Source organism: Prionailurus bengalensis, chromosome A3 (genome assembly GCF_016509475.1).
Source record: "Prionailurus bengalensis isolate Pbe53 chromosome A3, Fcat_Pben_1.1_paternal_pri, whole genome shotgun sequence".
Lineage (NCBI taxonomy): Eukaryota > Metazoa > Chordata > Mammalia > Carnivora > Felidae > Prionailurus > Prionailurus bengalensis.
In genome coordinates, this window is record NC_057354.1 from 117,145,385 (window position 1) to 117,158,462 (window position 13,078).

A 13,078-nucleotide genomic window follows, 5' to 3' on the forward strand; every position below is an offset into this window, starting at 1 on the left:
TTATGGCTTGCTCAGAGGTTCCCTTCCATGAAGGGATGTCTGCCTCCCAGCAGAGAGGGAAGTGGGCCTCTGGTCTTTGTTCTGTGGGAGACCTCAGCATTTTTAGGCATCCTCTTTGTCTAGTGGAACTGTGTGAGGGGCAAACGAGATGACGGTGTAAAAGTAAAAAACAGACCACGTGTGAGCGTATCTAGCACAAAAGGCAGGCTGGTTTTATAATTATTGTCACCAGGTCCCAATTTCTCATCATCAAAAAAGAACAAGAAAGAAATAACCAGAAAGCTTTGCATAGATGAACATGGGGTGTGTGAATGTGTGTGTGCAAGAGTGTGTGAGAGTGTAACCATGTGTGAATGTGAGGTGTGAGTGTGAGAAGTTGTATTAGGTGTGTGTGATGGTGGGTGCAGTATGAGTGTGTGTGTGTTGTATGTGTCATGTGTGTGGTGTATGTGGTGTGTGTGAGTGTATGGGACTGTGGGTGTGAATGTGTGTGTGAAAAGGTTCATGTTTGTGCCGATGCCATGCAAACATGCAAGCAAACTCAGTCTGAGAAGCAAACTAGAACATGAAGAAATCACCAACTGAAAACTGACTGTGTTGTAGAAAGAGTCAATGTGACCTGCCTCTCTTCACTTAGCCTGAGATTTAACTTTTCTACACGGTTGCCTATCTGATAGGATAAAAGCGATTCTTCCCCCTTCCCTATCTACTGACCTAACATGGTTTTCAGGAGCTAAACCTGCTGGAGAATATTGAGGTGCCACGTTAATGTGTTATAATTAAATAAATTGACATTGGAGGACTAATGATTTCTAGCCCTGTTCACTCAAAGTCGTAGTGACATCTTTTTACCTCAGGTTAGACTTCCAGGACCTTCCACCATCTATCGAATGTAAATACCAAATATCAGGACATTCCAAAACTGTGAAATCAAAGCTTGTCACAGGTAGCTGGACCTCAGCCTGATACACAAAGATACAGGACCACTCTCGTGCCCTCACCCAACATCGGGTGTAAACTTGAAATTAACAGGAGGATGTGCTGAAGCACTAGAAAAACATACATGACAGAGAGAGAGAAGAAAGTAAATTAGTGTAAAATATTTCTCTCTGGCGCCATTTAATGAAGGGACAAATAGCCCTAAACAACTGGTTAGGTGTGGGTGGCACTATCAAGAAAAAGCTAAGTTATACTTAGTGGGCTGTCTCCCAAAAAAAGGAAAAACATGATATAACAGCAAGTTCTAGGCCCTGGTCATTGGAGACATCCCTGGTATGCAGTCTGAAAACCCTGCAGCCCAGGAGTAGAAATGCAGGTGAGAGACCTGACCAGATAGATAATATAAAAGGGCTAATCATAGCAAGTGACCTCAAGTGATCCCTACATCATAATTGTTTTCAAGGATTCTGGGACAATAGCAGTGATGGAGGTAACAGCTTCGTTGTCTAACTCTCTGAATCTAAAAGCAGAACGACCATATATTAAAACTGAAAACCCATAGACACTTACAACAAAAATGTTTGATTAAAAAATGCCCGAAATACAAATGGGTGAGGACAAAGTACAACAACCATAAAACCTGAAAAATATCAGCATCTGAACAAAAGAAAGGAGAGGAAAACAACAGGCTGGTCTTATAAACCTGAGAACAGGAGAAAATGGCTGACAGATATTTGCTGGAAATGACTGACAGCCAATCTGAGAACCATTGCTGAACCTGGGAGAGAGGCTTTGTCCAGTCCAGGAGTGTGTGAGTGCAAGGTGGCCATGGTAATGTTCAAAGGAGCTAGACCACCCCAGCCACCAAGCTTCCTTTCCAGGAAAGGGCCCACACTGAGAAGAAATTTCTAGATGTCAAATCAATATTGAATAGGATAGGAATAATAGAAACAAAATAAATGAATAAAATGATGTCTAGATAAATATGAAAGAATGAGACAGAGCCAGAAACTTTTGAAAGCAAAACACCATATTTTTCAACACAACATGAAAAAAAGAGTAGAGGGAGCTCGGTGAAGTTAGAAAAACTCCTGAACCCTTAAAATCCTAGAAAATTAATTTCATGTAAAAATGCATAGGTTATCAAGACCAAATCTCATCCATGTTACAATGAGAATTTTACTTTTTTTTTTTTAATATTGTCAAGTTAGCTAACATACAGTGTATACAGTGTGCTCTTGGTTTCAGGGATAGATCCCTGTGGTTCATCGCTTACATACAACACCCAGTGCTCATCCCAACAATTGCCCTCCTCAATGCCCATCACCCATTTTCCCCTCTCCCCCAATCCCATTGAATATCTCTTCTTTAAGTATAATTGAAAAGATGTTCAAATTGTAATGTATATTATTATGATTAGTAGTAGTAGTAGTAGTAGCAGTAGTAGTAGTAGTAAAGTAAACTCTACCCCCAATTTGGAGCTCAAACTCATGACCCCAAGGTCATGAGTCATATGTTCTACTGACTGAGCCAGCCAGGCACTTCTAAATTGTAACGTTTTAATAATATATTCTTTTTTTTTTTTTTAATTCACATCCAAGTTAGTTAGCACATAGTGGAATAATGATTTCAGGAGTAGATTCCAATGATTCATCCCCTATGTATAACACCCAGTGCTCATCCCAACAAGTGTCTTTCTTAATGCCCCTTTACCCATTTAGCCCATCCTCCCACCCCCAACACCTCCAGCAACCCTCAGTTTGTTCTCTGTATTTAAGAGTCTCTTATGTTTTGTCTTCCTCCTTATTTTTATATTATTTTTGCTTCCCTTCCCTTATGTTCATCTGTTTTGTATCTTAACTTCCTCATGGGAGTGAAGTCATATGATATTTGTCTTTCTCTGACTAATGTCATTTAGCATAATACCCTCTAGTTCCATTCACATAGTTGCAAATGGAAAGATTTCATTCTTTTTGATTGCTGAGTAATACTCCATTGTGTGTGTGTATATATATACATATACAAATGTATATATATGTATATATATACACCACATCTTCTTTGTCCATTCACCCGTCAATGGACATTCCAATGAGAATCTTGAAAGAGCATAAAGAACAAAACAACACCTCCATGGAAAAATGAAAGCATACCAGAAAGACATACCGCAGAAAATATCAAAATTGTAATCTTCTATTTCCAAATGAGCTAACAGGCATTAAAACAATAATAGAAGACATGAAAAATAACACAAATCAGTACCACAAGAGATGAAAAACCAAGCGGTAGAACTCAGAAAAGAATTTGAGATAAAAGGAAAAAATAACTTCAGAAGTGAAGACTAAATTGGAAGACATGCAAGAGCAAGTAAACACACAGTTAAATGCCTTAGAAGAAATAGAAGGTGAAAAGAGAAAAAATTTTTAAATCAAGAAGACGACATACATCAGGATAGGCAGAGAAGATCCAACATACAGATAACAGGAGTGCCTGAATTAGAAAATCAGAGAAAGGGAGAAAAGTTAAATGCTTAAAGTTATCATTCAAGGAAAATTTTTTACTGAAACTACTTATTAAAAGACCACACTGTGTTGCTGAGAAAACTGACCCAGAATGAGCAATGCCAAAGGGTATTCTAGTAAAATTGTTGGAAATTAAAGAAAAAGAAAAAGAAGGATTGGAGACAGCTAAGCAAAAATAGCAAGTGATTTATCATAGAATGAAATTTAAATTATCATCAGAGTTTTGACAGTACTATTTATGCCAGAAAAAATAGAGTAATGTGTTTTTTCAAGGGAAAAAATATTATCAATATCCAAGAGCTCAAAGAATATTATTTCTATGACCCTTTCTAGTGAATCTACTTGAAAACAAGCTTCTGACAACCAAACTGACTAGAGATATATCAACACAACTGATACGCACATTAAACCTACAGTACTTACAGAAAGACTAGCTGGAGGTTAAGAGGAAAGAGTGTCATATGTAATGGTGATACCCCCAAACAGTGTAGATAGAGTACAGCTTCAGGAAACCATAGGAGAATGGAGAGCACATATACCCTGCACAAAAATTTAACTGATCTTTACTTTTATATTGATGATGGTAAAATAGTAGTGTTGTAACTCTGATACTGTTGCGTGTATAATGGAGGATAAAGGAACTGAGTAATTATAGAATATTCTACACCTGTTATCACCTGTGTTCTTGAGAACCAAGATTCTCCATGTGGAAAAAAGAAATGTGTATGCAATACAGAAAGGATTAAATTTAAAACCCTGTAGTCCTGAATTTGAACTGGAAGTATCATTGTGGGCTCATGACGTATTTTGTCATATACATATGTGTCTACTTCATATGTATGTATGTGTATACTGATATACATACGTGTTTCTTAGTTCTGGCCTCTAAAGAAACCTAGAAACAATCACCAGTTCTGTAGCAATAAGTGTCTATAGCACCTAGATTATATACTTACAGAACATTTTTCCACTAAAAGAAATCAAAGCTTTTGAGAAAATGGCTGAGTCCAGGTCTGGGGAAGGAACATTCCATCGTACAAGATAGCAAGGAAGCAAAATAACTAAGGAGGCTACCACTGGGCACAAATGTAATGGTATGAGCTTCTAAAGGATAATAATTGTGATTAATTACAGCCAAAAACATGCTTAAATTCATGGATTAATAATGATATATAAACAACTAATTGGTCAACTTTGGAGGATGATAGAAAATTAATCCATCATCTTGAAAACTGTAAGGAGAAAGAATTGAGCATTTATCTTGCTTTTTCTATATAAACTGTACCACTTGGTAACCAAATAGTAGATGAGAGGAAGCATCTCTTTATATATTCCAACTAATAAATAAGAAAAAAATATATATCATTTGAATATCGTTATTTTACAACTCCCAATAAATAAATGGACCTAAGCATTAAGTTTCACCAACTGCTAACATCCAAAACAAAACAAAAACAAACAAACAAAAAACAAAAACAAAACAATAATCAGACACTGGTCATATATCTAGAAGTAGACACTGCTCCATTGTTTGAAGAGTTGAGACAGATAGAAATGTTTTAACCTCACGATGGCTACAATTTGTGTATTATTTTTACTTTGCCCCAATAAGGAGAACAATTTATTAATTATCATCATGTACCCAAAAAGGGGTTACTTTTTTCAATTTATAATAAAGAATGATATCATAGGCATTTATGGATGGTGAGTAATTATATTTACTTGGATTTTAGTCCTGATTTTATTTAATGGCATCTACAATGGCCATCAAAGCAGTTCAATATGCTACAGCTCCCGTGAAGTTCAGCTCAGTCAACAGTTGTAAATAAAATTCAACTCCATGGATCAGAATCAAAATGGTACAAAAGATTCACCTATGCCATTGAGCGCTACTGTGTGGTACAGCTGCATAGGCCTTAAACATGAGGCAAATTCCTTATTATTGTGATTAATAGTAATAGTTGAAAACTTATTTTCCTTGGTATCACGCTTTATTTCTTTGCATTCAATTGAGCAGATGAGATGGCTTAGCAACAGTAATAAAACTAGTACAATCACTGTCTAGCCCATTTTTTAACATGGTGAGGTATATTACTAATTGATTTGTTTCTTCTTGGAGGGTGCTGCACTATACTTAAAATGAAACCCAGTGCTTAATGGATTTTTCTTTACTCTGCTGTCTATAACCAATCAGTATTTTGGTGTTTGTGGGTCCTTTATACAATTTAGATGTGAACGAGTATTAAGCTAGGTTTCCAATGTGTGGTATAAGTAAGAACAAGATAAAGCAGTTCATTTTTTTTTCTTTCCTAAATGAGATTTAATACAATAGTTTGGTTTTTTTTTTTTCCAAGTGAAGGGAAAAGAGCCAGTCTTCCTCCTTCCTCTACCCCCAATCCAGATTCCTCCTTGGGGTCCACTTAATCCTCCACAGAACCTCAGGGTCCAATGTAGACTCTCATCTAGGGAATACAAGGACCCTTGTGCTCCCAGGTTAGCAGCTCAGCATCAAGTCCATATCACTGCTGGTCTAACTGTGACCTTGATCTTCTCACCAAAAACCAAGGTTTTGCCTTATTGCTTCTGACCCAGTCCCTCTCTGTTATATCTCTGCTTCCTGACCTTGTAAACATTCCAGTTTCTGGATTTTATTTCGACACCTCCTGGCTCCCTATGGCCTCTCTGGGAACCAGAGTCCTGATGCTAAGGACCAACTTTCCCTGGTTTGTGCCTATGACCCGCTAAAGCCTACACTGTGCTAGGCTATGATACTATAGGGCCAGGGTAGGATGTTCTGGGGCTGAGGGCCCACGCACCATGATATCCTGACCAGACTCTCACCTGTCCCCTCATGGTGGCCTGCCTACTCTCTGGGCCTTAAGCCAGCTTGATATGGTCTGTCCTGGCTTTAACTGAGCCCAAGCATTATGGATTTAAAAGAAAAATAAAAATAGATTCTCAGACAGGTCCCATGAGGATTTCCTGGTGAGTCTAGCAACTTTTTCAAGTCTTGAACTTGAACTCAGATCTGTGCTTAATGCCTGGCTTGACTGATTATTCACTCTGTGTACCACAGGCTAGTCACTCAGCTTGAATTTCCTGATTTTTAAATTTAATACATATTTAAAGGCACAATACCTAACTCATATTATATACACATTCTATTTTGAGAGGTTTTTGTCACCTTCATGAGAAGAATTTACTTCTCAGGTATCCGAGGTTCAGCCCTTCCCCATTGGACACACACACACACACAGAGAGAGAGAGAGAGAGAGAGAGAGAGAGAAGGAAACATAAACAAATCAGGAAATAAACAGCTTCTACCTGGGAACCAAAGCTTACTTTGACTTCTCCCCCCTGGAACCACTGTGACTAAATCTCTTGCCTCTCAGATTCTGGACCTACCTGCTTTGATCTATAAGGTTGTATCCAATACTTTCCACCCCCAGAGACACTTCTGAAAATCACTCTAGCATTTGTCTACTGTCTCATGGTTCTAACTATCTGCCTTAGCTTAGAACTGATATCATGCCTACCTTGCCTAAAGTACCTGCCAGACCCTTCCTGCTCCAAGAGTCCCTTGTTCCAGATACCTCCTCTGGGGCCCTCCTAGGCCCACAGCAGTTAATATCAGCAGGCTCAGAGCAATAGTAATTTTCTTTTAAATCCATGAACCCACCCCTCAAGCAAGGATCTGGAAATTAATATAGTCTGCTCCCAGCCAATGTTAACCCAGTGTTCAGCGGAAGGGAGCCAACACCATGTTAGGCACTTTAGAGGGACACTAGAAATAGAGCAGAGTAGCGATTGTCCCTGTCCCTTTATACAAAGCCACAGGAACTTACAGTTCTGGTGAACTTATCTTTAAAAATAGATTCTAACATTAAAGTCTTAATAAGGACACAGGATCAGGGAGGGACTCCTGTAGGAACAATCTGAAAAGGCTAGAAGTCTTCAGTGCAAAAAGCTGGGAAGGCCTTATCACCACCAAAGCATCTTTGGAAAGAGAAAGAACCCCCAATTTTTCAGTTCCTTCTCTAAGGCTGACTTACTCAGAAAAGTCTGGAGAAGGATGTTCTTTCTCCATTTGAACAATGAAGTAGATAGGACTGAGTTCACAAATCTCATTGATTCTCCTGGGAAAGTTTTTACAAAATGCAAGTATTGTCCTCCCCAACCATCACCCAACCTAGTATCTACTAATCTGAATACCCAGAGTTCTGAAATTCATACTTTTAAAGGTCCTCAGGTGGTTTGGAAACCACTGAATTCAGTGATCTCCAAGGTCCCATCTTGCTGTGATACTCCATGATGTCAGATTCCAGAAAGAATGAGCAAAGGGAACCAACAGGTGAGGCTTGAGCAAGACAAGCCCACACACATAATAAGCAGGAAAGCCCTTGGACAATGGACAATGAAGTTAGAAACCCCATACCCCTAAGAGATATAGCTGGTGGGAAACATAAATTGATTCCAAGCAACTCTGGGCAGATTTATGAGGGTCAAGGCCATCAGAGGGAGCAGGGAAGACCATCATGCCTGGAAGGCCGCTGAAAGCAAGCAAATTCTAGCTGGATAAATCATGGGTCTGACCTGGGATGGCAAATCCTGTTCCCATGGAATCTACTCCGGAAAGAATTTTCTCTCTGGACCTCTCCATCAGAAATTGCTGAAAATAAAAACAAAATTTTGTGTACAGAAACCACCTGAGACTAACATATGTCCACTGAGTTGGGAAAATACTGATCCCTTTATTGAGAAGCAGCCCTAATGGCCCTCCTTTATGGAATGGGAACATAAATCTTGAGATTGGGTGTCTCTGCTTCTCACAGTCAGAAACTGAATAGGAATTTACACAATTTTAAACTGTGCTCATTATGTATCTCCAATGCCAGATGTTATTCTAAGCATTTTGCTTAGGCCCTCACTTAATATTCACACTAAGTCTAATCTCCATGTGTTCAGATGAAGAAACTGAGGCTCAGAGAGGTGTATGATTTACCCTGGGTATCATAGCTGGTGAGGGGCAAAATCCAGGATAGGAAAAGTTAGCCCATCTGGACCCAAAGCCCTTGCTTCTCTCCCTACCTCACCAAATGCCCCATCTGGTCAGGAAGTAGAAGCCCAGCATCTCTGGGAATGTCTCAGAACATTTAGAACAGAGTTAACGCGGATGGAAGTGAGAAGTGGGTCCCATTGAAGGGGAAATGCTCAGGTATGGTGCCAAGCCCGTACCTTTAGCTCTCTTCCTCAGCACACCCTTAAGAACAGAAGAAAGTGGGGTGCCTGGGTGCCTCAGTCATTTAAGTGTCTGACTCTTGCTTTAGGCTCAGGTCAGGATCTCAAGATTGGTGAGATAAAGCCCAGAGGCAGGCTTCATTCTGACAGCACAGAGCCTACTTGGAATTCTCTCTCCCTCTCTTTCTGCCCCTCCCCTGCCTGTGTGCTCTGTCTCTCTCTCAAAATAAATAAATAAACTGGGGGAAAAAAACAGAAGAAAGAAAACACACACACACACACACACACACACACACACACACACACACACACTTCATTTCCAGGACTGAATTAACTGCATGAACTGTCATGCTTCTGCTCCAGATTGAGAAGGCTGCCCCCAAATCTAGGCTGCTTGCCTCAGACACAGACTGGATTTGAGAACAGGCTTCAAGGAGCTGGAGATCACAGGACAAGTGGATTTTGTGATTCCCCTTCCAGGATTGTTTTTTCTCTCCCTGTTCACATTCTCATCCTTAGCTCACTGGGTTTAAATCCCTAGGTGCTGCTGGTGGAGGATTCATCCATATTCACGGAAACTCCCCTGGCCACATTTCCCATTGTCAGGAACAGCACCTGCCTTAGGCATAGGCAGGAGTCATTAACACAATTCATATTTTTAGAGTTTGGCACTTTACAAAGACCTTTAATATCCCTTGCTCCCTTTAATCCTCATGCCCATCCAGCCCCTTTTACAGACTAAGGAGCTCTGTCAAGGTCCCACAACCAATAATTTATAAGGGAGCCCCAAAACCCATGTCCTTATCCATTTCACCCCTTGGACACAGCCCACACTTAGGATTTGGGTGCTGGAGAGAGTAAAAGGGCAATTGACCAGGAGAGCTCTGTTAAATGCCCTCAGTAAAGAGTTAGCTCTTTGAATTAACAGGTTACTCCTTTAGATTATAAAAAGATAAGAAAATTAACAATTAACCATTCACACAAACATGAATGGATTCATCACGTTCTTGCCCTTGAAACCAAATCGGCCTTCAAAAACCAAATAGATATCAACACCTTCATTTGAAAAAAGTAAAGTGGAGAAAGTGTTGAATACCCAGTGTTGAGTAGCTATATGCATTGGAACCTCAACTAGAACTTCCATTTCCTGACCTTGGGGCCAGGGCAGTGTCACAAAAGCCCACCACACTGGCCCAGTTTTCAGATTACCAAAACTCCCCAGTGCAATCTCAATCTGATTGCTTGTAATTAACAACCCAAACTAAGCTTTCATTTCTGTATCGTTAAATCAGTTGAAAATCTTCAAAAAATTTTTCATTTTAACATTTTAGTGAGCAAAAGTATGTATACCAAATTAATTTTTCAATAATTCTCTATAGGTAGAATTTGACTTAATCACTTTAGAGGGAAATAATTTCTTCAGTCTTATAATGACATTTTTATATTTTAAGTAAAAGTAATTTACCAAGAACACATTTTTAAGAAGTTTTTATAGGTTGTACAAATGTTAGAATTCTAGCCAACATGAAATCTTACAATTCCTCAGGATCCAGCCTGGCTCAAAGATAGAAAGTTTCAAAGGAGGGGTGGGGTGCGCTAAGTGATCCTGAGCCACCCTAGAAGGCCACCTAAGGACACTGGGTACTCTGGAGACACAGCACCCGGAAGTGGTGGTGAGGGGCTCTGAAAAGGAGAGCATGCACTGGAGAGAAATGTGATCTGTTTCCCATTTTTTATACTTTCTGTTACATAGAGAGCCTGGAAGCCACTTTCACTGTGTTTACAAACCTAACTTGGTTATAAATAAGGAGGCTGAGCCTCACTGGGGGCCTGACAGATGGACAAAGCCACTGTCCTGGGTGCTTGGCCAATGGGGAACAGAGGGCTATGGAGCTGATTCTACCTCCAGTTTATTCTTTTGAGCTTCTCCAAGCTAAGGGGATTCTACATGCATGTGTCCAACCTTTGGGAGCAGGTTAGATGAAGTTACAATAGCATAGATTGAGCACCTGTGATTTGCCCAGCGCTGTGCCCAACTTGGTGAGAAATTGGGAAGGGCCCAGCCACTGCCCATGCCTGACTCACCTCAAAAGAGTCTTCTCTCCCTCCTCAGAACTCCCACAGTGCAGTTAGCCAAACTCTCAGAGGGCTTTTTTTTTTCTTACTGTCCTGTGTTGTAGATAGTTGCATCCCTTTTAGTGTCCCTTAGTAGGCTATAAGCTTCTTTTTTTTCAAGTTTATTTGTTTTGAGAGAGAGAGAGAAGGCAAGTGGGGGAAGAGCAGAGAGAGAGGGAGAGAGAGAATCCCAGCACAGAGTCCATTGTGGGGCTCCATCCCACGAACCGTGAGACCGTGACCTGAGCCGAGATCAAGAGTTGGACACTTAATCAACTGAGCCACCCAGACGCCCCTAGACTGTAAGCTTCTTAAGCCCAGATCAGTCAGCTCTGTCTGTGTCTCTCCCCTCATATCTGACCGAGGGCCTGGCACATAGTAGATCCTCAAGAGAAGTTTCCAGTTTGAATGGCTGATTGGTGTTTCTTGCCTTGACCTTGGTGCCATCTTAGAACATGGGTTTGGGGCAATGGAGCAGACAGCTCAGAGGCAGCCCAGGGAAGCCCAAGGAGGAGGGAAGGCCAGGCCAAGTGAGTGACTCCCTTTCCTCTTGTGCTGCAGTTCACTGGCTGTTCACCACGTGCGGGGCCAGTGGGCCCCATGGCCCCACACAGGCCCAGTGTAACAACGCCTACCGGAATTCCAACCTGAGCGTGGTAGTGGGAAGCGAGGGGCCCCTGAAGGGCATCCAGACCTGGAAGGTGCCAGTCACCGACACCTACAGGTATGTATGGCAGAGGGGGTGGAGGAAGCCAAGGGGCAGATCTACCCTCCTGAAAATGATGGGGGTCCTGCCTGTGGTTGCATGCTTGTGGGGTGCCTGAGCACACAAGGCTCAGAGGCCACAGACTCTGGCCCATAGAGGGATATAAGGACTAAAGATGGGGAGATGGGGGATAATGGGATATGGCAACAAAGATGTTTTCTCTGTCTTCAAGGAGCCCACAGACTATTTGTGGAGATGATATACATGCATGAGCTAGCTTCAGAACATTCCTTATCTTTATTACTAATAATTGAAATTATAGTGGATTCTTTGAATATTACTGGATGCCATTCACATGAGGCAGTGCATGTAAAATGTCTGGGAAACAAACATACCATGTACATGAAAGATGATGTTCTTATCCTTAAACCTCCTTTCCTGGGCCTTCACGGTTTGCGAGTAAAACAGCGGTCCTCAAACTCTTGTCCCACACCCACCCCAACTGCATGGTATTCCACTAGAGCGAGGCCAGGCTGGAGGGAGACCTGACTCCAGTGGGCCACTTGGCTAATAGGTGAAGCTGACGGGCAGCAAGGCTCAGACCAGTAGTTCTCAACCATCGAAATGGCTGAATGACTGGCTGATGCAGGTTACTAGCCCCACGTGGAGAAGGTCTGATTTTGTAGGTCTAAAGTGGGGTCCAAAAATACAAATTTTAAGAAAAATTTTGTGCTAAACATTTTTATATTAATGAAGCAAATGTGACAAGATGTTGACACTTATTGGATCCAGGTTGGGAAGGGAGACATAAACGGTATTCATTGTACTCGTTGTGTTCATTCATTCATCCATTGAGGATATGAGTTTCTAACACGTTCCCAGGTAATGCTGATACGGCCCCTGGGAATGACTGAGTTAGGTTAAACCCTTGAGTGTAGTCCTCACTCAGCTCTGTGGACAAGGCCAGTGCTGCAGTCTTCATTTTACAAATGAGGAAACCGAGGCTCAGAATGTCAGGAGCATCCCCACAGACACACAGTCTGGATATCACCTCCAACCCCAGCCTTCTGAGGCACAGACTTACTGAGGCTCCTTCCACAGCAAACGGGCAGGCTTAAACAGGAAGCATCATGATAATGACATTGTTGGTGCAAATGCCCCAGAGGCCAAACACAGTGGGAAGTGAGGTCTCTTTCCACTTCCTCAGCCCCACCCCCACCCCCCAGCACATCCTCAGCCCCCTGGGAAGGAAAGAAGCTTCTCAAGTTGCCCTGTTTTCTGTGCGGCCCCACCCCTGGGATCTCAGTGTAAATGCATTTCAGGGAGAGCCCTAAGTGCTTTTTAAATGACATTCTGGGCAGGAATGCAATAACAAGGTTTGGCTGCAATCAGATTAGCTGTTCTAGGTCCTACACATCCCCAGTAAATGGTCAAAGACACTCAACCACCCCTGGACTGGCCACGCTGAGCAGGCCAGGCCTCTCCTTCCTGCCCGGCTGAGGTTTCATGGGTCACCCCCTGTCCCAGAGAGACAGAGATGAATGCTTGCTGAGGACCT

At 41.6% G+C, this 13,078-nt stretch overlaps 1 protein-coding gene across 1 annotated transcript in view; it reads left to right on the forward strand.

Moving 5' to 3' along the window:
* Window positions 1-13,078, forward strand: part of LOC122497295 (ALK tyrosine kinase receptor-like) — a 145,511-nt gene that overhangs the window by 116,449 nt on the left and 15,984 nt on the right. Inside the window, exon 8 of the mRNA XM_043604219.1 lies at window positions 11,376-11,538. Within this exon, the coding sequence (XP_043460154.1) occupies window positions 11,376-11,538 (163 nt within the window). The remainder of the gene's footprint in view (window positions 1-11,375; window positions 11,539-13,078) is intronic.